Raw genomic sequence first — 27593 nt, 5'->3', positions numbered from 1 at the left:
AGAATGTACATCTTTGCATCACAAGACACTAACTGTAAGGTGCTTTAGAGTTTATATGAGTCTGAGTCCACTCTTAACGGTGGGAGTCCCTCAGTTACAGTTTTCCAAATCAGTCTAGTCCATTGTTTTGTTCGGGTTGTTTAGAAATCAAAACATGCCTCCGTAGAATTTCCACTCAGTGGTTCTAAGCTAAGCAAACCAATTTGTTACAGTTTTTCTTGCAGTAACCCTGTTGTCTTTCTTCAAGGTAAAGTATCATCAGTTTTTTCTATTCTCAGACTTTGATTTTATACCTTTTCCTATCCCTTTAATCATTTGGTCATGATGAGTCTTCTCAGTATGTTGTCAAATTATTGTGACCAGAATTGAATATTTATAACACAAATGGTAGCTTAACAAATGCTTACATGCTTGCGAGTTCTCTTATTTTTCGTAACATATTAGCTCTCTTGTCTGTATATGTAAATCATACAGTTAACTTAGAGAAGATTTCATATTTAAACCTACAAAAATAAAAATATCCTCACACACTTTCCTAATTATGTTTAGATTTGTTAAAGGAGTTCTTACTCTTTTGAGTAAGCCCAGGTGGGGTGAACTATTGTACTTGTTAATGATAGGATGAGCTGGTGCAGGTCAACATTATTTTTAATGGATAATTGGCTGTCAAATACCAAACTTGACTAGTGAATATTAGAGTTCTTTTAAAATTTTTTAACGTTTATTTATTTATTTATTTATTTATTTATTTATTTATTTTAATTTTTTTTCTTTTTAACATTTATTTATTTTTGAGACAGAGAGAGACAGAGCATGAACGGGGGAGGGTCAGAGAGAGAGGGAGACACAGAATCTGAAACAGGCTCCAGGCTCTGAGCGGTCAGCACAGAGCCCGATGCAGGGCTCAAACTCACGGACCGTGAGATCATGACCTGAGCTGAAGTCAGACGCTTAACCGACTGAGCCACCCAGGCACCCCTATTTATTTTTGAGACAGAGAGAGACAGAGCATGAACGGGGGAGGGTCAGAGAAAGAGAGAAAGAGACACAGAATCTGAAACAGGCTCCAGGCTCTGAGCTGTCAGCACAGAGCCCGACGCAGGGCTTGAACTCACGAACCTCGAGATCATGACCTGAGCCGAAGTCGGACGCTTAACCGACTGAGCCACCCAGGCGCCCCTAGAGTTCTTTTAAAAACATCCAGGTTTTCTTGAATTTCCTTGAATAGTCCACAGAATAACACTGTGCTGTTATTGTGTGGTACTGTGTACCAAAACTGCTTTTCTAAATCTTTTCCCTGCTGATGGTCTTAAATTGGATTTAGGAACTTTCCAGTACAGATGATTTATTATATGCTCTTAAAATGGACATCTCCTCTGGGTTTCACAATCTTGAGCAAACTTGCATTCTCTGCTGATATATTAGTATACAGTGTTTTAGTATTTAATTGATAAATCTGATTTTAAAAAAGCTTAATTTGACTAAGGTGGATGTACCCCTTTTTCATTAATTTAGCTTTAGCTGTCCTGGATTTGTTGTTGCTGCTGCTGCTGTGGTTTTTTCCTCTATTATGAGTACTAAAATTCTCCAAATGTTTTGTTTGTGGCACTTCTTTAATGTGGATTACCTAATATATTTTGGTGTTAGCCGTATTTTAAACATTTATAAAGCAAAAAAGTATTTTTATCTCTAAGATGACTTAAGTATGATTTGACTTTTTATCAGTATTTTTGAAAATACTAATTTTGTAAAGCAGTTTCTTCATCAATCAAGATATAGTACCGATAGTTGTGGGGTTTGTTTTGTTTTTACTGTGTATGATTATAGATTATCATTCCTTGTCTGTTCCCTGAATTCTCTGTGACTAATGACATGTTTTTACACTTAGAAAATTAGATTAATTGGAGTGATACTTTTTCTTTCAATTTACTTGAATGTAATAGGAATATTAAATGTAAATAATAAACATATAAGGACACCTTAGCAACTATCTTCATTTTTTATATGCCACTTTCTTCCTCTAGTCTTAGTTATTCTGCAATTTTTACTTATTAAATCAAAGATGTTTCCTTATTTCCACAGTGAAACACATTGTCATTATTTTTAATAACTACTTAACCCACCATGTTGATGTGTCATGATTTTTACAGCTGTTAATGTTGGACATAGGTTGTTCCCAAGTCTTAACTATAACAGATAATATTCATCACTTACAAACATTTCTTTATTTTGTTTCTAGTTTAATGAAGTCCTTGGGTTAAATTTCCATGATGGAAACAAGTAGGTTAAAAAACGTAAAAACAGTACTTGTTTTATGTACTGTCATACCGTTTCTTTTAGACAGAGTAAACCAATTTGTAATGTTTCTAGAAATCAAAGACTATAACTCTTTCTATACAGCTGTGGCACTGATAGATAATGACGTAGGTATAATATATTTTTTCAGGGTTGTTTTAAATTTTATTTCATTGATTATTGACAGTGAACACTTAAGTAAAAATTTTTGTGTGTTATCTCTTATGAAATGTCTCTTCATATCTTTGACCCATTAGTTTATTTGATTGTTGGTTTTCTTCACAGTTTGCTCCTCTGCTTCCCACCAATAATGCCTTTGAGTGAGTCTGAATGTTTTGAAGGTGTTTCCAAAACAGTTGTGTTCTCTTGCTATAAATGCATTGGATCCTTGGACTGATAATCTTGGTTTTTCTTTTCTTTTTTTAAAAAAGCTTTGACAGATCCCAATGCTTCTGCTGCCCAGCAAGCTGTTCTCCAGCAGCATATCAATAGTCTAACATACTCACCTTTTGGAGATTCTCCTCTCTTCCGGAATCCCATGTCAGACCCTAAAAAGAAAGAAGAGGTAAATTTAAGGATGCTTTTATAAAGTTTATTCTCAGGTTAGGAGAAACTAGCTGTGTAGAATGTAATTTCTTACATATATAGCCTAAGCAAAGCTAGGTGTAGTTAAGTTTTTAAGACACATTATGCTTTTTTCTGGGCAAAAAATTATGTTTGGAATTATTATTATCTGGAGGGCAGCATGGCAGTGAAATGAACACTGGACTGGAGATGAGGGCTGAGACTTTGAATAGCTCTGAACTAAGGCATGTATTATTATTCCCATTTTATAGTTGAGCAAACCTAAGGCTCAGAGAGGCTGATTTTCCTAAAATAATGCTGTTAAGTGGTACATCAATATCTTTTCTCCTGGTTTCTGCAGTTAACTTTGTCTTAATCTTTTATGCTCTAGTGTCAAAGTAATAATCTTTTGCTCACTGTGGTGTGGTGTTAAAAGTAGTCTTTGGTCTGTTTGATCATTGTGTTACCATGTACAACTGATGAGACCTTGAGCATGTTATTTTGCCTCTGAATGTGTTTCCTCATCTGTAAAATGGGAATGGTAATACTGTTTAGTGTTCAGAATTAAATGAGATGATGCATACCTGGCTTATAGTAAGTTGATCAGTCTATAGCTCTTCAATCATTTCTGTCATTTTATTTCTCCCTCAGCTGGCTATTGAATTAACCTTGGTGTTTTTTTTTTTTTTTAATTTTTTTTTTTTTTTAATGTTTTTATTTATTTTGGGGACAGAGAGAGACAGAGCACAAGTGGGTTAGGGGCAGAGAGAGAGGGAGACAGAATCTGAAGCAGGCTCCAGGCTCTGAGCCGTCAGCACAGACCCTGACGCAGGGCTCGAACTCAGGGACTGTGAGATCATGACCTGAGCTGAAGTTGGACACTCAACCAACTGAGCCACCCAGGCGCCCCTTGAATTAACCTTGTAACCAGATATAATGAGAAGATAGGAACTTAAAGTGCTTTTTAACACGCTGTGTAAATGTAAGTTGTGCTTAGATGAACATTGTGTGTTAGTGGCGCAGCATAATTTTAGGCCTAAACATGTGCTGGTCACTGTGTTCAGTACTGAGGATACAAAATGAAAGCAAGAACTTATTCTCTGAGAACTTGCTATTTAGTGAGGAAGATCAGATCTGTTAAGGTGTTTAAATTTACTCAAGCTCAATATAGTATATACAGTCAGCTGATGAATGGATAAACAAAATGTTGTAGATCTATATGATGAATATCATTCAGTCATAAAAAGGAATGAAGTACTGATACATACTATGTATGACATGGATGGACCTTGAAAACATGCTAGGTGAAATAAACCAGACACAAGAGGCCACATGATTCCATTTATATAAAATGCCTAGAATAGGCAAATTTATACAGACAGAATAGATTCATGTTTGCTGAGTTTTAAGAGCTGGACTCGGGAGGCACAGCATTTCTTTTTGGGGTGAGGGGAATGTTTTGGACTTAGATATTGGTGGTTCTTGCACAACTTATTAAATATACTAAAACCCACTGGATTGTATGCATTAAAATGGTAAATTTTATGTTAAAGAAGAGTATTTAAAGTTTGATAAGGCTTTGCAAAAGAGGTCACATTTAACTTTTTTTGAGTATGTATGTAGAAGTTGGTAGGTCTAAGTCAAGACATTCCAAGCAAAGGCACACAATTGTGAAATATCACAAAAAATATCTAGGAAGGTTCACTGTTGCAGACAGTTTCACACTGGTGCAAACAATTTACACTGTGACGAGAACAATGAACTGTGACAGGTTTTATATGTTAGACATTGTTGTTTCAAGTGGTTGTATAATCCCATGTATAATGTTTAGGAAAACAGATATAAAACATCCCGAAGATGCTATAGAAGCATAATAAAGGTGCCATCAAAATCAACTTGAAGTGGTTTTTTTTGTTTGTTTAATTTAATGTTTATTTAGTTTTTGAAAGAGTGTGCGCGCACAAGCTGGGGAGGGGCAGAGAGAGAGCGGGAGACACAGAATCTGAAGCAGGCTACAGGCTCAGCACAGGGCTCAGACTCACAGACTGGGAGCTTATGCCCTGAGCTGAGGTCAGACGCTTAATCGATCGAGCCACCCAGGCATCCCTGAAGTCTTAATTTAGTTGTGTCTCTTCCACTAACTTGTAATTTCCTCAAAAATCAGGGGAAGTGATTTTATTATTTTTATTGTGAGTGCTTAGTGTTTGACTCATGGCAATTAGCAGTGTTTACTAAATGATGAATAAATGAAAGCTATTATTTTTCCAGAGTGATTTGGATTGCGTGGAAGTTGAATAGCAATTCATGGACACATCTCAGTTTATTTTGAAGTGTGACATTTTTGGTTTAGTTGAAAAATAAACAGAGGTATCTAATTGGGTGACTGGCAGATAGGAGATTTGAACTCTATTCTTACAAGTTTTTTAAGGCCAAAACAATGCCTTTGAATTAAACTAGAACTGTCCTTGATGGTTTTGTTTTTCAGAGATTGAAACCAACAAATCCAGCAGCCCAGAAGGCTCTCACTACACCCACTCATTATAAACTAACACCCCGTCCTGCCACCAGAGTTCGACCAAAGGCTTTACAGACAACAGGCACAGCGAAGTCCCATCTGTTTGATGGGCTGGATGATGATGAGCCATCTTTAGCCAATGGAGCATTCATGCCTAAGTGAGTTTACTTTTGTCAGCATAAATTAAGTGTGAATATTAATTTAAACTAAGTACAAAATAATATATAATTATTTACCTGAATGTAATAGAAATGTTGTGTTTAGGTTTTTGTTTTTAACTTGAAAAATAGAGAACATTATAGATAATAAAAGTGACCTGATCATTCCTAAGGGTGACCATGGTTAACATAAAAATATTTAGATTAATATGCTTCTAGTTTTACATATGCATGTTTTTTGTTTTATTTTGAGAATTTAGTCCTTGCATAATTTTATTTTTTTTATTTAAAAAAAATTTTTTTTTAACGTTTATTTATTTTTGAGACAGAGAGAGACAGAGCATGAACAGGGGAGGGTCAGAGAGAGGGAGACACAGAATCTGAAACAGGCTCCAGGCTCTGAGCTGTCAGCACAGAGCCCGACGCGGGGCTCGAACTCACAGACCGTGAGATCATGACCTGAGCCGAAGTCGGACGCTTAACCGACCAAGCCACCCAGGCGCCCCTGCATAATTTTATTTTTAATCAGACGGTACTTTTTTCTTAAAACTTAAATTGGCCAAACCAATTAAGAAGAAGCTCTCTACATATTTTTATATTTCCATACATACAGGTATTGAACCAATAATAATTACATAGGAAAAAACACACAAAGTATGTAGAAGAGCTGTTGGTAAACATTTAAAATTAAATTTAAATTATGCAATAGAGCAAATATGCCCTAGAGTGCTAACATGAACATGGAAATAAAATGAAAAATACATAGCAAATTGTTACCAGTAATTAACATTTGGAAATGTAATTTCAGAGCATTTCATTTCTGCGTAATTTTTCTAGATACATAGTTGGACAAACAGATGCATACTCTGGCTTTTTTTTTTTTTTTTTTTTTTTTTTTTTTAAGTAATATCTATACCCCACATGGGACTTAACTCATGACCCCGAGTTCAAGAGTGGCATGTTTCTCTGACAGAGCCAGCCAGGTGCTTCTACACAGGTTTTGTTTTGTTTTTTGTTTTTGTTTTTTAAGTTTATTTATTTAGAGAGAGACAGAGGAGGGGCAGAGAGAGAGAATCCCAAGCAGGCTTTACGCTGCCAGTGCAGAGCCCCACATAGGGCTTGATCCCACGAACTGCAAGATCTCAAGTCAGCTGTTTAACTGGCTGAGCCACCCAGGTGCCCCTACAGATGCTTTTTTAACAGCAAGTACTTTAATCAGAAGAGTGTGGTTTTGGCCTTTTTTTTTTCTTTCTTTTTTTTTTAAGCTGTGGAGAAAAAGTGGAAATTCATCACGTGCAGCTCTTTATTTATGAATGTTACTAAGTTAAAAAAAATTACTCTTAAAAATATGGTGGGCTACTGCTTCAGAAAAGATGGAAAGTCCATTTTCATACAGTTCTTAGCATATCATTGGATTATTTTGAAGGCAGGGACTGTGTATGATTCATGTTTATGTGTCAGCATTTAGCAACTTGTTTGGCACAGAAAAGATTAGGGTGGGAAGGTACACATTTTGCTGGTAATACCACCCATATCCCCTTCTTGGCTTCCACTTCTGTGTTACTGCTCTCAACTGTCTTAATGTATTAGAAATATTTTACACGATTCATCTCTCCTTCCTTTTTTTTTTTTTTTTTTTTTTTTTTTTTGAGAGAGAGAGGGCGCAAGTGAGTGAGGGGCAGAGAGAGACAGAGAGAGAGGCGAGGCTGGTGCTCCCCCCATGTGGGGCTCGTGCTCACAAACCATGAGATCATGACCTGAGCTGAAGTCAGGTGCCTAACTGACTGAGCCACCCAGGGACCCTCCTTCCTTGATTCTTTAATTGACTTCCAGGAACCCCACACTTGCCTAGTTTTCTTCCTACTATACTGGTTGCCCTCTGTCTCCTTGGCTGGTTCCTCCTCTACTCAACCTCTTAAAATTGGAATGCCCCTGAGCTCAGTTCTTGATCACATTTTCTTTACTGTCTCAGAGTGATTTAATTTAGTTTCATAGCTTTGTATGTCATCTATAGTCTGATGATTCCCAAACTTCTATCTCCACTCCCGACCTCTCTCCCAAACTCCAGATTTTTATATCCAGCCCTACTCAACATCTCCACTTGGATGTCTAAAAGATATTTATTTCAAAATTAACGTTTACAACACTGAACTCCTCATCTTCCACCTCAAACCTGTTACATCCAAACTTCTATCAGATAATTGCATTTCTGTCATTCTAGCTGCTCAGGCCAGAAACTTTGGAATCCTTTACTTCTTTCATAAGTCCCACATCTAAACCATCAGCAAATCTTCTTTGTTGTACCTACAAAGATTACCCAGCATCTGACCAATTATTAACCACTCTACTACCACTCTACTACCCTGATCCAAGCCATCATCATCTCTTCACTGAATTATTACAATATTCTCCTGATCTTTCAGCTTTTACCCTTACCCTTCTGCATTCTATTCTGAATGTAGCTAGAGATCTATTTGAAGTGCTAAGTCATATCATGTCACTCTTCTCTTCAAAACTGTGTGGTGATTGATTTTTTACTCAGAGTAAAAGCCAAATTCTGTGCAATGGTAAGGTACTGTAAGATCTGACCTTCCATTACCTGTATGAATGCGACTACTACTACTCTCCATTGTCTACTCCACTCTAATTTTACTGCCTCCTTGCCACTGTTAGGACAGAAAAGCCATGTGTTGCCTTTCAATCTTTGCCCTGCTTGTTCTTTTTGCACTGAAACACTTCTTCCGATAAATCCTTATAGTTAACCCTCAGTGTTTAGTCACATGTCCCCTCAATGAAGATTACTTGGACCAGTCTATTGAAAATCGCACTCATCTTTTCTCTTGTCAGCATTCCCCCCACATTCTTCTCATCCTTCTTTTTCTTTCTTTCTCATACCTTCTAATATGTAATTTATTTTTAGTTTTCTTTCTGTTCTCTCGCTCTAGAACATGAGTTCTATATAGGTAGGTACCCTTGTTTTGTTCTGTCATTTAAAGTGCCTGAAATAGTTCTTGTTACTTAGTAAGTAATCAATGAATGTTGAACATCTGAATTCATCTTAGGCATAAAGGGAGCTAAATAATAGCATAGAATCCCACAACTTCACTCTTATGCCAGTTATGGGGAAGGGTCTTAGAGGTGGAAATATTCTAAGCCAAGGAATAAGGGGATGGAGATCATAAAGGTCTTTCTAGTTTATGCTGTCAGCTTTCCATGATTGAGTTGTTAGAATCTAGAATGTAGTGTTAACTGTATTTAACTATCTAAAGGAAATGGCAGATGCTACTGTTCACTTCCTAAACCAAACCTTGGGCTACCACTTTAAAACTCTGTAAACAGTTGCCATATAATACCACAGATGGTAAAAGATTAATGAAGGACTTTATAAGTATGGCCGCCACTAGAACAGCACTCTGCTCTGAAAGATGAATTTGATAGATTAACGGTGTGAGAACCTTTTCAGTGCCACATCTTTTTCCTTTTGCCTTTTCATTCTAGTCAGAGGAATTTACTATAGAGCAAGCCAGTAATTATATTTATTCTGAGTGACAAAAATTTGAAAATACTCTTTAAAAAAAATTTTTTTTTTAATGTTTATTTTTCAGAGAGAGAGAGCGCACACGCGCGCGAGCTGGGGAGGGGCAGAGAGAGAGGGAGACACAGAATCCAAAGCAGGCTCCAGGCTCTGAGCTGTCAGCACAGAGTCTGATGCAGGGCTCAAACCCATGAACTGCGAGATCATGACCTGAGACGAAGTCAGACACTTAACTGACTGAGCCACCCAGGCACCCTGAAAATATTCTTTAATTCATGTGTATGTTCCTTCATTCAACAAACATATATCAAGTAACTACTAAATGCCAAGTGTGATGGGCACTGGGAATGCAACTAAGAACAAAATTCATTCCTCTGTCACCCAATTCATAATCTGTGAGGGGAGAGAGATGTTGACAGTAATCACAAGTGAGACAAATGACAGAAAGAAGCAGAGATTGCCACTGTAGGAGAGACTAATAGCATGATGAAAGAAAGCTGCTCTGAAGATGTGTTATTTAAATTGAGGATAGAGGGGCACCTGGCTGACTTGGTGGAGCATAGAACTTTTGATCTCCAGGCTGTGAGTTCGAGCCCCATGTTGGGCATAGAGATTACGTTAAAAATAAATAAACTGAAGAGGGTTAGGGAGGACTGTCAGAGGGAATATTTTGCTGTGTTTCTGGTTTAAATATGCCTGTTTTTTTTTTTCAAGTAACAGGTTTGCTTAATTTTTTTTAATGTTTATTTATTATTTTGAGAGAGAAAGAGAGAGCAAGTGGGGGATGGGCAAAGAGAGAGGGAGACACAGAATCTGAAGCAGGCTCCAGGCTCCAAGCTGTCAGCATAGAGCCCAACGTGGGACTCGAACCCACTAACTGTGAGATCATGACCTGAACCGAAGTTGGACGCTTAACCGATTGAGACACCCAGGCACCCCTAGTTAAGAGTTTTATTTTCCAGTATTATTTTGAATATTTGTTTTAAACATAACTTACTTGAATTCATGGTATTCTATCCTGTATTTGCCAAATCAGGGTTTTTTCCCCCCCTCCATTTACATAAAATACTAGAAGATGCGAGTCGTCGTTATGGCGATGGTAGGAAGGAGAGATTACAAGGAGTACAAGGAAACTTTTGGGTATGATGACTGTGTTTTTCTGGATTATGATAATGGTTTCACTGGTGTACACAGATGTCAAAACTTATCAAATTGTACAATTTAGTATGTGGAGTTTACTGTACGTTAGCTATGAACTAATAAATGTAGCAAGGTTTGTGGGATACAAGTTCAATGTATGAAAGTCAATTTTGGGGTGCCTGGGTGGCTCAGTCAGTTAAGCAGCTGACTTTGGCTCAAGTCATGATCTCACCATTAGTGAGTTTGAGCTCCACATATGGCTCTCTGCTGCCAGCATGGAGCCCGGTTCAGACCCTCTGTCCTCCTCTCTGTGCCCCTCGCCAGCTTGTGTATGTGTGCACTCTCTCTCAAAAAAAAAAAAGAAAAAAAAAGAAAGGAATGCTTGGGTGGCTCCGTTGGTTGAGCGTCTAATTTCAGCTCAGCTTGTGAACTCAAGGTTCATGGGTTCAAGCCCCTGCATTGGGCTCTGTGCTGACAGCTCAGAGCCTGGAACCTGCTTCTGATTCTGTGTCTCCCATGCCCCATTTGTGCCTCTCTCTCTCTCTCTCTCTCCCTCTCTCTCAAAAATGAATAAATGTTAAAAAAATTTTTTTTAATTAAAAACATAAACCTTTAAAAAAATCAATTTTATTACTACATACCTTTCTATCTATATTCCTATAAGCCAGTTGAGAGCAGTGACTTAACTATGGCAGAATATACATGAATCTGTCATTTGTTTTTACTTATGAAGTATTTCATTGTTGAAATAAACTTAGTCTTTGAAGTCACATAGTTTTGCTTTCCCAAATTAGTTTTGCTACACTCTGTTCTTTGTACCTAACTTCATATTTCTGGTCTCAGTCCTCTTCACTTTTGCCTGGCACTGTTTTTATGTTTTATGTTTGGTTCCTTATCTTCTAGTTGAAAGTATGTTCTTCATGTGAAATATTTAATCAGTCTCCCCACCCTGGTTGCTGTGTTTCAGTCTGTTGTAGCTGGTGTTTTTTTATGATTGTCAAGTTGTCCCATCTTGGCCGGCAAAAGCGGGGTGTTCAGGAGAAGTTCTTTGCACATAGGCTCTGATAGTGTTTGATAATTTCTTTGCTTATTAGGATTCACTGTGTAAAATTTTGTCCAGGATTTCTTGCCATCTGTGTTAATGACTTAGATTGGCTTGAATTTTCCTTTCCTACATGTTTTTTTTTTTCAAATGTTTTTATTTATTTCTGAGAGAGAGAGAGAGAGAGAGAGAGAGAGAGAGAACAAGTAGGGGAGGGGCAGAGAGAGAGAGGGAGAAACCGAATCCGAAGCAGGCTCCAGGCTCCAGGCTCTCAGCACAGAGCCTAACGTGAACCAGGAGATCATGACCTGAGCCAAAGTCAGACGCTTAACTGACTGAGCCACCCGGGTGCCCCTCTTACCTAATTTTAGTATAAAGTTTTTGCTGACCTTTTAAACAAATTGGGGAGTATTTCCTCCTTCTATTGTCTGGACAAGTTTATGTAAGATAGACCTTTTTGGGTTTTGTTTATATTAAATATAGAGTACTAGTGAAGATATATGGGCCTGAAGTTTTTTTTGTAGTAAGGCTTGTTTTTGGTTTTTTTCTTAATTATTAACTTATATAAAAGTTAATAGGGTATTGAGCTTTTTTATTTTTTGAGTCACCTTTGGCAAGTTATGTTTTTATAATGTTTGTTCATTTCAACTAAAATGTCAAATTCATTGGCATAAAGTTGTTAAAAAGTATCCTTACTATCTTCTTCATTTCAGTAGAATCTATGGGGATATCCCCATTTTCATTTCTGACAAAGATTTGTGTGTGTGTGTGTATTCTCAGTCTGGTCATGGATCTACCAGTTTTACTGATTTCAAAGAACTAACTTCTGACTTTTATCGATGCTCCCGATTCTGTGATTGTTTTCTGTTTTATAAACTTTTATTTATATTTTCACTAATGTTTATTTTCATTTTGTCTTCAGTTCCTTCCTTTCTTCCTCCCCCCCCCTTTTTTTGGTATTTAATTTCCTGTCCTTTTTACAAATAGACGCTTAGTTTTTTGATTTTCAGCTTTTCTTCTTTCCAAATACATGTATTTAAAGATATAAATTTCCTTTTAGTTCAGCTATATTTGTGTTCTCTAAGTTTTGATATGGAGTACTCTTTATCATCCAGGTAATAATTACATATGAATCAAATGCTTCTAATTTTCATGGGGGAGGTATTTTGAGCCTTGGATTATATGAGTATGAATTCTTAACATGGAGACTTTTAAGCGATTGTTTTGTTAGTGATTTCTAGTTTATGTTCAAAAAAGGTACTCCAGGTGATTTTGATTCTCTGAAATTTGTGGCTTGCTATTTATTTATTTATTTATTTATTTATTTATTTATTTATTTATTTTTAATATATGAAATTTATTGTCAAATTGGTTTCCATACAACACCCAGTGCTCATCCCCAAATGTGCCCTCCTCAATACCCATCACCCACCCTCCCCTCCCTCCCTCCCACCCCCCATCAACCCTCAGTTTGTTCTCAGTTTTTAACAGTCTCTTATGCTTTGGCTCTCTCCCACTCTAACCTCTTTTTTTTTTTTTTTTTCCTTCCCCTCCCCCATGGGTTTCTGTTGAGTTTCTCAGGATCCACATAAGAGTGAAACCGTATGGTATCTGTCTTTCTCTGTATGGCTTATTTCACTTAGCATCACACTCTCCAGTTCCATCCACGTTGCTACAAAAGGCCGTATTTCATTTTTTCTCATTGCCACGTAGTATTCCATTGTGTATATAAACCACAATTTCTTTATCCATTCATCAGTTGATGGATATTTAGGCTCTTTCCATACTTTGGCTATTGTTGAGAGTGCTGCTATGAACATTGGGGTACAAGTGCCCCTATGCATCAGTACTCCTGTATCCCTTGGATAAATTCCTAGCAGTATTGCTGGGTCATAGGGTAGGTCTATTTTTAATTTTCTGAGGGACCTCCACACTGCTTTCCAGAGCGGCTGCACCAATTTGCATTCCCACCAACAGTGCAAGAGGGTTCCCGTTTCTCCACATCCTCTCCAGCATCTATAGTCTCCTGATTTGTTCATTTTGGCCACTCTGACTGGCGTGAGGTGATATCTGAGTGTGGTTTTGATTTGTATTTCCCTGATAAGGAGCGACGTTGAACATCTTTTCATGTGCCTGTTGGCCATCTGGATGTCTTCTTTAGAGAAGTGTCTATTCATGTTTTCTGCCCATTTCTTCACTGGGTTATTTGTTTTTCGGGTGTGGAGTTTGGTGAGCTCTTTATAGATTTTGGATACTAGCCCTTTGTCCGATATGTCATTTGCAAATATCTTTTCCCATTCCGTTGGTTGCCTTTTAGTTTTGTTGGTTGTTTCCCTTGCTGTGCAGAAGCTTTTTATCTTCATAAGGTCCCAGTAATTCACTTTTGCTTTTAATTCTCTTGCCTTTGGGGATGTGTCGAGTAAGAGATTGCTATGGCTGAGGTCAGAGAGGTCTTTTCCTGCTTTCTCCTCTAAGGTTTTGATGGTTTCCTGTCTCACATTCAGGTCCTTTATCCATTTTGAGTTTACTTTTGTGAATGGTGTGAGAAAGTGGTCTAGTTTCAACCTTCTGCATGTTGCTGTCCAGTTCTCCCAGCACCATTTGTTAAAGAGGCTGTCTTTTTTCCATTGGATGTTCTTTCCTGCTTTGTCAAAGATTAGTTGGCCATACGTTTGTGGGTCTAGTTCTGGGGTTTCTATTCTATTCCATTGGTCTATGTGTCTGTTTTTGTGCCATGTGGCTTGCTTTTATGATCCCAACATATGGCTAGTTTTTTTAATATTCCACATGTATTTGATAAAACTATAGGAGCATCTGGGTGGTTCAGTTGGTTAAGCGTCGGATTCTTGATTTCACCTCGGGTCATTGTCTCATGGTTCATGGGTTTGAGCCTTGCATCGGGCTTTGTGCTGACAGTGTGGGGTCTACTTGGGATTTTCTCTCTCTGTCTCTCTCTCTGCCCCTCCCACACACACACAATCTCTCTCAAAATAAATAAATTAATTAATTAAAAAAAAAAAAAGAAAAGATATTTGTTGGGATATGGTCTTAAATTAGGCTAGGCTTGCTAATCATTTGGGTCTTCAATATTCATACTGATTTTTCCTTTTTTTTTTTTTTTTTTTTTTTAGTTTGGTTACTTTATTTCCTTAACTTCCAATGTCACAAAAAATGAACACATCTACAGTTCCCTAAATTTATCCATTTTAATACTTAACAGGGTTTACAAATGTACGTCTGAATCACTTGTGTTTTACTTAAGTATTTTTTTTACTTAATAATTCTTGTAAAGTATAAATAAAAATGGTTAAAATGATAAATTTTATGTTAAGTGTACAATTCAGTGGCATTAAGTACATTCACAGTATTGTGTAACCGTCACAACCATTTCTAGAACTTTTTCATCATCCCAAACAGGAAAAATGCACCTGTTATGCAATAATTCTGTATTTCCTCCTCCTTTCAGTCCCTTTTAACCTCTGTATTACTTTCTGTCTGTATGAATTAGCCTATTTTAGATACTTATGTAAGGGGATTCCTACAGTATTCTTTTTCATGTCTGGATTATTTTACTTGGCTTAATGTTTTTAATATTCATAATATTGTAGCATTATCAAAGCTTCATTGAAGCTTTAAGGCTGAATATTCTGTTGTATGGATATGCCACATTTTGTTTATCCATTCATCTGTTGTTCGATGTTTGGGTTATTCCACACTTTAGCTATGTGAATAGTGCTGTTATGAACATTGGTGTACAAGTATCTGTTTTCAGTTATTTGGGGTGTATATCTAGGATTGGAATTGTTTGGTCATTCTGTATTTAACCTTTTGAGGAACTGTCAAACTGTTTTCTACAGCACCTACACCATTTTACATTCTCAGCAGCAATGCATGTTTTCATGTTCTCCATTTGCTTGTCAGCACTTAGTATTTTCTGTTTGTGTGTGTATAATAGCCATTCTACTGGGTGTGAAGTGGTATTTTGTGCTTATAATTTGCATTTCCTTTATAACTGGTAATGTTGAACATCTTACTTGCTTATTGGCCATTCATCTTCTTTGAAGAAATATCTTGTCTCCTTTTGTGTCTTTTTTAAAAATTATTTTATGTCTGTCATTTTCACAACTGCTTAAGGCAATAATTAGAGTTAAAAGATAATGATACTGACTTACAGAGAATTTTTGCTTTTTTATGACAAGTGCTTATTGAGATGAGTCAGAACTGAACTTTTGATTACTTTTTACTTTTAGTTCTCTCTTAACTCCAGAGGTAAAGACTTTCCAGGTTCCAACACAGAATAAGTGGCATTCACTAGTGCCCCTAACCTCCTGGTGGCTCCAGACTCCAGTCTCTATCTCTCTAGTCCCTCAAGACTGTCAGGCACACCATCAACCTCTTAACCTTCCCCTTGGAATCAGAGAAGTCCCAAGGAGGGGCTCCTGGCTGGCTCAGTTGGAAGAGCATGTAACTCTTAATCTCAGGGTTGTGAATTTGAGCCCCACGTGGGGTGTAGAAATCGCTTAAAATCAAAAAACAAAATTTTAGAGAAGAAAAGTCTCCAGGAGAAAAGCAATCGTAAATAACAGACACCGTTATAATAACACCTCTCTGTGCCAGTGTCCCTCCAGGTGCTGGTTCAGTCCTTTTTTACTATCTTGTTACCTTTCCATGCCTGTAAAGAGCTCTAGCTTTTCTGATTGTCTCTCTAGGAGGATTGGTTTCTGTTACCCATTAATAGGAAGGCAAGTTTTAATTTTCATGGAAATAACAATTCTTTATTGTCAAGTGCCTATTTCATTGGCTTATTTAATACATATTTAATGACACCATTATAATAAGGACTATAGCATACACACATTTAGAACAAATGCTGCTGACAATTGTTCCCATATAACTCAGTTGTTGAGATTAGAAATAAATAGATGAGTGTTATTTATATACTGCTTGCAACTTGTATTTTTATTTTTATTTTTTTCAGTTTATTTATTTGAGAGAGAGTGTGGAAGAGGGCCAGAGAGAGAAGGAGAGAGTGAGTCCCAAGAAGGCTCCACGCTGTCAGCACAGAGCCTGACATGGGGCTGGAACTCACGAACTGTGAGATCATGACCTGAGCTGAAATCAAAAGTCTAGAGCTTAACCAACTGAACCACCAGGCGCCCCTGCAGTTTGTTATTTTTAAGAAGGAGTGTAGCATATTAGTTAATCGAGTGAGTTTTTAAGTGAAGATTGATTAATATCTCTTCATATGGTTCTTTGTTTGAAGCTTATATACCACAGATGTTCTTGCCTTAAGTAAACCTTCTGTACGCAAATTTGAAATTTTGTGATTATTTGAATATCAGGGGTTTTTACTCCTATTTCTTGTCATCTTTAAAAGAAATCTTATTTAGTCAGCAAATACCTCCTTTCTATTTCTTCAAGACAGCATGCCAAGTTCTATGAAGAGACAGTCATAAATCCTGACTGTCAAAAAAGGAAGAAAATGTTTAAAGAGAGAAGACATGTAGAGAATTACTCAAAACATGAGACATACTATGATGGGTTATCTAAGTGTCTGGATAAAGTGTTCAGGATTCAGTGAAGGATGACTGTTTTCAAAGGGGATTCCCCACTTTGTTTTGAATGTGCTTAGCATATTCTTCTAAACAGCAGAGTATAATATATTTGAGACCTTAAGTCCTGGTTATATATTAAAGACTGTGAATTGAACCTCTTTGGCCATTGTTATTTATGTAAGAGCTGAACGAGGGTGCTCTTTTTGACTCTGGTTTTTAAGGTAATGCCAGTGATGTGATTATGTGCACCTGAGTTCTTTTTTTTTTCTTTTGGTCTCTGTTTATAGGAAGAGCATTAAGAAGTTGGTTTTGAAAAACCTTAACAACAGCAATCTCTTTTCTCCTGTTAATCGTGACTCTGAAGATCTCGCTTCACCATCTGATTATCCAGAAAATGGGGAGAGGTAAGCCAGATTTTGTTTTGGGTTGTTCCTGGAAGAGAGCCCTGTTCTCATTCTGAAGAGATTCTAAGCTTGGAATTTACTCATTCTATGAAAATGTATGAAGTTTGGTGAATGTTGCATAGTATTACAGCATATGAGCATCTAGAAATTAAGTCCTGTTCTTGTTTTTTGAGTACTTTAGACCTTAAAATTACAGGAGTTCTTCTGATTCAGTTTCGCATAACTATTTTGGTATCCGTGCATGTCATTTTGAACCAGGGTTCTCACACATTTGACACCCTTCACCACCTTTAAAATGAGCGATATCTTGTTTGTGATCATTATCAAAGTGATACATGGTCACTGTAACCAAACCAAAAAAATAAGTAATAAGTATACAAGTGTATAAAGGAGGAAGTGGAAATAGTCACCCTTATAACCCTTAATAGTTTGATGTCTTTTCTTAAAATTTTGAAATTTGTTTATATAGATGTTGTAGAGATAGGCATGAATGATGCAATGTTTTATAGCTTGCTTATTTTTATTTATTTTATTATAAATACCTTTCTATATCAATATGAATATATATATGCCTCTTTTTTAATTACTTGGTAGCCATTATTGTGAATATATGATAATTAGTTCCCCATTAGAAGACATTTAGATTATTTTGATATTCCTATATTCAGAGTAATGCCTCAGTGAAAAATTCTATTTACATCTTTGCACTCCTGTTTTTTGTTTTTGTCTCTCGGGATAAAATTCTAGTTTGATTTTTCATGAACGAAGCATTTTCTAATACCTTGCTGATAATAATATTGAAAACCTAAAATTTTTCAATTTTTTTAGTTTGAAATTCACCACTCTTATTTGACCTTACATAGTAGAGTGCCTTTTTTTTTTTTTTTTAAACTAAAAATTGGGAAAATTGGGATGCTCAGATCACTCATTCATGAAAATATAGGAGTTAAAGGCATGGAATCTACAGCCAGTTTTCCTGGGTTAAAATCCCAGCTCTAGCACTTAGAACTTTTTTAATTTGGGCAAGTTACTTTCTTATTCTCTGTCAGTTTTCTTTCCTGTAAAAGAGAATGATAGGAACCTATTACAGAGGGTTACCACAAGTATTAAATAAAATTTTAATATATGGAATTACCTAGAACAGTCCCGGGCACTTATTAGTAAAAGCTCAGTGAAGGTTGGCTATTACCATTGTTACAAAGAGCTAAGATATTATTTGTTTTCTACCTTTTCAGGTTCAGTTTCCTGAGCAAACCTGTTGATGAGAACCATCAGCAGGATGGAGATGATGATTCTCTTGTGTCACGTTTTTATACTAACCCTATTGCCAAACCCATTCCTCAAACCCCAGAGAGTGCTGGAAATAAACACAACAGCAGTAACAGTGTGGATGATACCATTGTTGCACTAAACATGCGTGCTGCCTTGCGAAATGGGCTGGAAGGAAGCAGTGAAGAGACCTCTTTTCATGAGGAGTCACTGCAGGATGACAGAGAAGAAATAGAAAATAATGCTTACCATATGCATCCAGCAGGTCAGATTTAGATTGGTACATGAGTAATCTTTTACTAGTCATTTAAGACCTCTTACTTGTCACAGATTTTCAACTTAGTGGAAGTCAGGTATCTGAACTTTTTAATGTTTTTATTGCATTTTCTAGAAGTTAACATTTTAAATGATTTTTTTTTTCAACGTTTATTTATTTTTGGGACAGAGAGAGACAGAGCATGAATAGGGGAGAGGCAGAGAGATAGGGAAACACAGAATCAGAAACAGGCTCCAGGCTCTGAGCCATCAGCCTGGAGCCTGACGCGGGGCTCGAACTCCCGGACCGCGAGATCGTGACCTGGCCGAAGTCGAACGCTTAACCAACTGTGCCACCCAGGCGCCCCAGAAGTTAACATTTTAAACCCTTTTCACATACTCTTTGGTTGATTTTTTCTTTTTTTTAATGTTTATTTATTTTGAAAGAGAAAGTGCACTCACATGAGCAGGGGAGGGACAGAGGGAGAGGGAGAGAATCCCAGGCAGGCTTCAGATTCAATGTGGAGCCCGACACGGGTCTTGATCTCAGGACTGTGAGATCATGACCTGAGCTGAAATTGAAAGTCGGACACTTAACTGACTGAGCCACCCAGGTGCCCCTGCTTTGGTTGATTCTTAATTCACATACTTTCTGTATTTTTGGAGTAAATTCATGTCATTAATTATCCTGGCATAGTTTACAGATTCCAAATTTTATAGCCACAGAGACTATCCTACTTTTTCTAGCTTTATAAACTCAGATTGCTTACTAGTTTTTTAATTAAAATAATAGTGATAATTATTATCATAAAAGGGTTTGAGATATGAATTAGCATAGTATATAAACCATAATGACTGAAATGTGTAGGGATTCAAATGGTATACGTTGTTATGGTTATTTATTATCACCTCAGTTCTGTGCTTTTCTTTCGTTTCCCCCAACAATGAACTGATTAGTTTTTCCCAACTGATCTATGAAACAAAGAATGTAAACTACAAGATTATAGTGTCTTGATTGTTTACTTAAAGCTTGCCTTTTTTTCTTTGTTGACTTAATATCTCATTTGTTGTTGTTGTTGTTTTAATTTTTTTTTAATTTTTTTTTTTAATGTTTATTTATTTTTGAGACAATGCAAGAGACAGAGTGCAAGCAGTGGAGGGGCAGACGGTGGGAGACACAGAATCTGAAACGGGCTCCAGGCTCTGAGCAGTTAGCCCAGAGCCGACACGGGGCTCAAACTCATGAACCATGAGATCATGACCTGAGCCGAAGTCTGACACTTAACTGACTGAGCCACTCAGGCGCCCCTGTTGTTGTTGTTTTTTTAATGTTTATTTATTTATTTTTGAGAGAGAGTGTGGGCAGGGGAGGAGCAGAGAGAGAGGGAAAGGGAGAATCCCAAGCAGACTTCATGCTGTCAGCCCAGAGCTTGACACGGGGCTCAAACCTACAAACACAAGATCATGACCTGAGCCAAAATTGAGAGACGCTTAACTGACTGAGTCACACAGGCACCCCTCATTTGGGTTTTGATTAATGTAATCACATTCCCTTTTTTTTTTTTAACAGGTACAATTTACATATGGTGAAGTGCACAGATATTAAGTGTTTATTTCAATCAATTTTGACATATATATACTGAATATATATAATGGAAACTGTAAAGTTTTTATGTCCCCGTCCCCAGAAGTTGACCACAGTCTGGTTTCTGTCACATAGATTAGTTTTGCCTATTCTTGGACTAATACTATATATATTCTTTTTGACTCTATAATTTTTATCAGATTTAATCCACAATATGTCAACAGTTCATTCTTTTTTTATTGTTGAGTAGTAATCCATTACTATAAATATGCCACATTTGGTTTATCCATTCTCTGTTAGTGAACATTTGAGTTGCTTTATAGTTCATCTTGCAGTGTCTGTAACATTTTTCTGTATCTAATCATCTTACTGCCTTCACATATATTTTCTGGTCACTTGGTGCCCTGTGAAAACAACTTTATATTTTTTGTGTGTGTGTATCTGCATGAATTCATTATGATACTACATCGGTTTTTCAAATACCCAGTCTAGATTTTTTTTTTTTTAATTGCTCTTTGTTTTCTCATTGACCTTGTTTGTCACCTCTCATTTTAAAGTTCCATCCCCAGGGACACTGTAACAACTCTCTAAACATTGCCAGTAGAGAAACACATTAAGTATACAAGTGGGCATTGCAGGAGGATGAAGTTTGATCTGATATTAGCCTTAAATTCTCTCACAAAGCAAGTTAGCCTAATTTGTACCTATAAATGGGACAAGGGGTGATCACAACAAGCATACCAGTGTTCTGTTTTCTTGAATTCTTCAGAAATCTACTTAGTTAATACTTTTAAAAATAACACTAATTTAGACCTTTTTTTGTTTTTATTTTTAAATAACACTAATTTAGATGTTTTAAGTTTCCATTTGTCCTTGGGACTTTCTTATGTAGGATTTTTCTTTTTCTTTTTTTTCTTTTCTTTTCTTTTCTTTTCTTTTCTTTTCTTTTCTTTTCTTTTCTTTTCTTTTCTTTTCTTTTCTTTTCTTTTCTTTTCTTTTCTTTTTTAATTTATTTTGAGAGAGAGAGCAGGGGAGGGGCGGAGAGAGAGAATCCTAAGCAGGCTCTGCACTGCCAGCATGGAGCCCAGCACCGCTAACATGTGAGCCCATAAACTGTGCGATCATGACCTGAGCCTAAACTAAGAGTCAGACACTTAACTGACTAAGCCACGCATGTACCCCTCATGTCGGATTTTTCATCTTGATTTTAGCTCTTTACTTAGGGATGTAAATTTGAAAGATAAAAGGGGTTTATGGAAGACAGGCTGTAAAATAACACGTATTGACTTTGGAGTTATAGCTCTGCCTATACCGCCGAATTACTTTGTAATCAAGGCAGGTTCTTTACACATTGGGTTTTGGAATTTTCATCTGTAGAATAAAAGAAAAGTATCTTAAGTAACCCTTTCTCAGAACTCATTTTATGGATTATGTTTCATAGTATAGTATGTTAATGGAGGCCGTATGAAGTTTCTCTGGTTAATTAGCGTGAGAAACACTGGATTAAGTGAAGTTAAATAGACTTAATTATTTGACAAGTTCTCAGAGCCTGTAACATACTATCGTGTGCATGTTTCCCAAACTTACTTGACCAGGAATCTTTAAACAAAAAAAACCACACGGTTTCTCTTAGGCACGTAGTGTTCCTTAGAAAACCAGTTTGGAAAAATGCTTTATTCCTATATGTTTTCTCTTTATTTAATAATTTATTTAGTTACTGATTGTTTCAGATTATATTAGCTTTTAGATTATTATTTTTCAAAAAGGAAAAAGTGAAATATGAAAATTCCTCTACCTAAGGACAATTACAATTAATACTATATTTGCTGTTTCTTTTGTCATAGGCATTGTTCTCACTAAGGTTGGTTACTACACTATTCCATCTATGGATGACCTTGCCAAAATTACCAATGAAAAAGGAGAATGCATTGTCTCTGACTTCACTATTGGTCGTAAAGGTGAGTGTGAACGTAGAAGTTTGTAGTGTTTAAGCCAAAGATCTTCACCTTATTTTTGTAATTAAGTAAAAGAAGCTCTTGATAGCTGAATCCATTTCTTTTTTCCCTATACTTGGACCCACCTTGACCTTCATGGTAAACACTTTGACAAGTAACAAAATAAGCTTATAATCATGTAACATTCTTTGGTAACTGTTTGGCTCATTGGAGTTTTCTACAATTAAATAAAGTGAGCAAGAAAATACTAAGAGAAAATTTAGTAATAAAAGATGGAGTAGTATTTAGATTTAACTTCATACTAAGTTAATACAGATAATTTTTGGGGGGGGGAAATCTCATCTTGCTATATTGTATTTTCAAAAGGGCTCTCAGGTACACTGAAAGCTAGATACTAAGTAAGGGTTGTTTCAAATGTAGCAGTAGTACAGATACTTAGAAGAGATTTAAGAAGGCTGTTTTGAGGATAAGTGCTATAGAAATGTAGATGTTAAACTAGATAACTGTTTGATGTCACCCTCTAATACATACTATGGAGGAAATAACACAATGAAAGTATTACCAGATGATTTAAAATGTTCGTGTTTAGCGGCATCTGGCTGGCTCAGTCGACAGAGCATGTGACTCTTGTTCTCTGGGTTGTGAGTTTGAGCCCCATGTTGAATGTAGAGATTATTTAAAATTGTTAAGAAAATTAAATAAAATCCTGATTAATGTTTAAAGCTGCTTGCTTCCTCTTATTATTTAGTCACTGGGAGTATAAAATAGATTATTTGCCTTCTATACAGGATGAGTTTTTAACTATTTGCTTTGACTTGTAGGTTATGGTTCAATCTATTTTGAAGGAGATGTGAATTTGACAAATCTAAATTTGGATGATATTGTGCATATTCGAAGGAAAGAAGTGATTGTCTACTTAGATGATAACCAAAAACCACCTGTGGGTGAAGGGCTAAATAGGTATGAATTTATTTATGTATTTAGAAAAATCTGCTTGGGGTGCATAGGTGGCTCAGTCAGTTAAGCGTCTGACTTTGGCTCAGGTCATGATCTCACAGTTCGTGGGTTCAGGCCCTGTGTTGAGCTCTGTGCTGACAGCTCAGAGCCTGGAGCCTGCTTTGGATTCTGTGTGTGTCTCCCTCCTTCCTCCATTCGCATTCTCTTTCTCTCAAAATAAATAAACATTGAAAAAAAAATTTTAAGGAAAAAAAAGAAAAAATAATCCACTAAATCACATTTTTTTATATTATATACATTTTCCTGCAACTTGCTTTTTTGACTTACTGTACAGTCTAAGATGATTGTTTCTTTAATTTAAAAGTAAAAATGGTAAAGAAATGCTACACTAGGACTTTTTTTTTTACTCCTTTTCCCTAATATCATCAGGACCAACTGTTACTTTCCCAAAACACTTTTTAATAGTACTTTTTTTTCTTGTGTCTGCTATGATCATTTTTAACTCTCTTTATTGTAATTGGAGAAACTAGCTTCGGATACCTGTTCAGACACATGAAAGGGCCACAGGTAAAATAATTTATGTTCACAACCTACCAAGATTGAACTGTGAAGAAGTGGAAATTCAGAATAGCCCTATAAGTATAATAATTTTTAGATATTTCCTGTTGTAGCAGTATTCTCATACAGGGAGTCGTGACCCTGAAGCTTTCCTTTCCAGGAAGCAACTTTATTTGTGCCAGCACAGCTCAGTTGGGTTCGTACACGAAGAACTGAGCCCCAAATGCCGCCTGGTATAGTTTTTAATACGTTTTCTATTTCTTTGTCTCTCTTATATGGTAACACACAAACATGTAGTCTGATTAAGTGGTCTCATGTTACAAGGTCATGAGGGATGTTGTCACACATATAGCCAGGCTGCCTTGAAGGTTTTGTTTTTTTTTTTTCTTCTCTCTCTCTCTCCTTAGGGGACCCTACCAACCATAATAAGGAAATTGAATCAGTAATCAAAAAATACAGCCCCCCCCCCCATGCCCCCAAAAGCCTTCAACCACATGACTTCAGACTACAGATCAGTATCCTTGATGAATACCGAAGTAAATATCTTCAACAAAATATACATTTGACCCTTGAACTGTGTGAGCCCACATACATGGTTTTTTTTAATAGTACAGTACTGTAACTGCATTTTCCTTATGATTTTCTTAACATTTTCTTTTTTCTAGTTTACTTTATTATAATACAGTATATAATCACATAACATACGAAATATGTGTTAGTCAGTGGTTTATGTTATCAGTAAGGCTTCTAGTCAACTAGGCTATTAGTAGTAAAGTTTTGTGGGAGTCAGATACACAGATTTTCAACTGCACAGGGGGTTGGTACCCAACCCCAGCATTGTTCTGTCACCAGTTGTATTAGCAAATGGATTTCAGTAGTACATCGGGAAGATTTTATACCATGACCAAGTAGGATTTATTCCTGGAACACAAGGAAGGTTCAACATAGAAAAATTGATCTTGTAATACATCGTGTTTGTAAAATGAATGAAGAAAATCACATGATAATCTCAACTGATGAGAAAAAGCATTTTGACAAAATACAATACCCTTTTATGAGAAAGCCACGCAACAAACTAGAGATAGGGAAAACTATCTCAGCTTAATGGAGGCCATATTTTCAACATCCACAGAAAATATGCTCAGTGGTGGAAGAGTGAAAGCTTTTCCTCGCCACTTTTATTCAATATAACTGCCAGGGCAGTTATGCAAGGAACAGAAATATGAGGTATCATCCTGGGGGCCCTGGGTGGCTTAGTTAAGCATCCGACTCTTGATTACAGTTCGGGAGTAAAATATCTCTGTTGAGAGATGACATGATCTTATGTGGGAAACCTAAAGATTCCATAAAACAGTTATAAATTCAGCAAGGTAGCAGGATACAAAATTAACTCGCAAAAATCAGTTAAGTTTCTATATGCTAATAATGAACAGTCCAAAAAGGAAAGCAATTCCATCAAAAAGAATAAAATATTTAAGAATAAGATTAACTAGGGAAGCAAAAGCTGAAAGAAGACAAACAAATGGTAATTATCTCATGTTCATGGATTGGAAGACTAAATTATTAAGATGTCTATACTACCCAAAGCAATCTACAGATTTAATGTAATCCCTATGAAGATACTAGCAGCATTGTACCTCACATATGTAGTTAAGTTATCTTTGACAAGACTGCCAAAACCATTCAGTAGGGGAAAGAACAATCTCTTTACCAAATGATTCTGGGAAACCTGTATGCAGAAGTATGAAGTTGTACTTTTATACTATATTAAAAAAAAAAACCTTAAAATGGACTAAAGCCTCAACATAAGACCTAAAACTTACAACACTCTTAGAGTAAAACATAGGGGAAGTTTACATATATATATATATATATATATATATATATATATATATATATATATATATATATATGTGTGTGTGTATGTATATATATATATGTGTGTGTGTGTGTGTATATATATATATATACATATTTTTTTTAAGTTTTTAGTTTACATACAGTGTATTAGTTTCAGGAGTACAGTATTCAACACTTCCATACATCACCCAGTGCTCATCACAAGTGCACTCCTTAATCCCCATTATCCATTTAACCCAACCCCCCCCCCCCAACCCCTCTGGTAACCATCATTTTGTTCTCTATGGTCAAGAGTCTGTTTTTTGGTTTGCCTCTCACTCTTTTTTCCCTCCTTTGCCTATTTGTTTTTTGAATTCCAGATATCAGTGAAATCATACAGTATTTATCTTTCTCAGAGTAATTTTGTTTAACATAATACTCTCTAGCTCCGTCCATGTTGTTGCAAATGGCAACATTTCATTCTTTTTTAAGGCTGAATATTTAATGGGGTGTGTGGTGTGTGTATACTTCTTTATCCATTCATCAATTGATGGACACTTGAACTGTTCTCATAATTTGGCTATTATAATACTGTAAACATTGGGGTGCATGTATCCCTTTGAATTAGTATTTTTGTGTTCTTTGGGTAAACACCTCGTACTTCAATTGCTGCATCACAGAGTAGTTCTTTTTTTTTTTTTTTTAATTTTTTTTTTAATGTTTGTTTATTTTTGAGAGAGAGAGAGATAGAGCACGAGTGGGGGAGGGACAGAGAGAGAGGGAGACACAGAATCCAAAGCAGTCTCCAGGCTTCAAGCTGTCAGCACAGAGCCAGACACGGGGCTCGAACTCATGAACTGTGAGATCATGACCTGAGCTGAAGTCAGACGCTCAACCGACTGAGCCACCCAGGCACCCCAGAGTAGTTCTATTTTTAACTTTTTGAGGAATCTCCATACTATTTCCCACAGTGGCTGCACCAGTTTGCATTCCCACCAACAGTGCAAACAGGTTCCTTTTTCTCCACATCCTCGCCAATACCTGTTGTTGTTTCCTGTGTTGTTGATTTTAGCTATTCTGACAGGTGTGAGTGATATCTCATTGTAGTTTTGATTTGCATTTCCCTGTTGATGAGTGATACTGAGCATCTTTTCATGTGTTTTGGCCATCTGTACGTCTTCTTTGGAAAACTGTCTATTCATGTCTTCTGTCCATTTTTAATTGGATTATTCATTTTTTGGGTATTGAGTATTATAAGTTCTTTGTGTATTGTGGATAATAGCCCTTTATCAGATATGTCATTTGCAAATACCGTCTCCCGTTTCTTAGGTTGCCTTTTGGTTTTGTTGATTGATTCCTTCATTGTGTAGAAGTTTGTTATTTTAGTATAGTCCCAATAGTTTATTTTTTATTTTGTTTCCCTTGCCTCTGGAGACATACCTAGAAAGAAGTTGCTGTGGCCAGTGTTAAAGAAGTTAACTGCCTGTGTTCTCTCCTAAGATTTTTATGGTTTCAGGTCTCACATTTAGGTCTTTAATCCATTTTGAATTTATTTTTGTGTATGGTGTAAGAAAGTGGTCCAGTTTTATTCTTTAGCATGTTACAGTCCAGTTTTCCCAACACCATTTTTTGAAGAGACGTTCTTTTTTTAAATGGTTGTTTATTTTTAAGAGAGAGGGAATGGGGGGAAGGGCAGAAAGAACGGGAGACGGAAAATCCCAAGCAGACTCCTTGTTCCCAGCACAGAGCCTGATGTGTGGTTCAAACTCACTAACCATGAGATCATGATCTGAGCTGATGGAAATCAAGAGTTGGGACAGTTAACCAACTGAGCCACCCAGGTGCCCCAAGGCCTTCTTTTTACCATGTCATTATATTTTGACAAGGATTTACTGAATACAACACTAAAAGCATAGGCAACAATAGTAAAAATGAACAAATTAGACTACATTAAAATATAAGAACCC

The 27593-nt window shown here is 36.5% G+C and overlaps 1 protein-coding gene across 8 annotated transcripts in view; it reads left to right on the top strand.

The window, feature by feature from the left end:
• The window catches only part of NUP98 (nucleoporin 98 and 96 precursor), a 118819-nt gene that overhangs the window by 46175 nt on the left and 45051 nt on the right, over positions 1-27593 (top strand). For all 8 annotated transcript variants that reach the window (XM_045038799.1, XM_011286593.4, XM_011286592.4 and 5 more), the window contains 6 exons: positions 2727-2860; positions 5345-5532; positions 17092-17208; positions 18444-18742; positions 22162-22275; positions 23094-23232. In XM_045038799.1, the coding sequence (XP_044894734.1) occupies positions 2727-2860; positions 5345-5532; positions 17092-17208; positions 18444-18742; positions 22162-22275; positions 23094-23232 (991 nt within the window). The remainder of the gene's footprint in view (positions 1-2726; positions 2861-5344; positions 5533-17091; positions 17209-18443; positions 18743-22161; positions 22276-23093; positions 23233-27593) is intronic.

This window comes from Felis catus, chromosome D1 (genome assembly GCF_018350175.1).
Source record: "Felis catus isolate Fca126 chromosome D1, F.catus_Fca126_mat1.0, whole genome shotgun sequence".
NCBI lineage: Eukaryota > Metazoa > Chordata > Mammalia > Carnivora > Felidae > Felis > Felis catus.
Note: the sequence above shows the minus strand (reverse complement) of the source record. Positions and strands in the feature narration are given on the sequence as shown.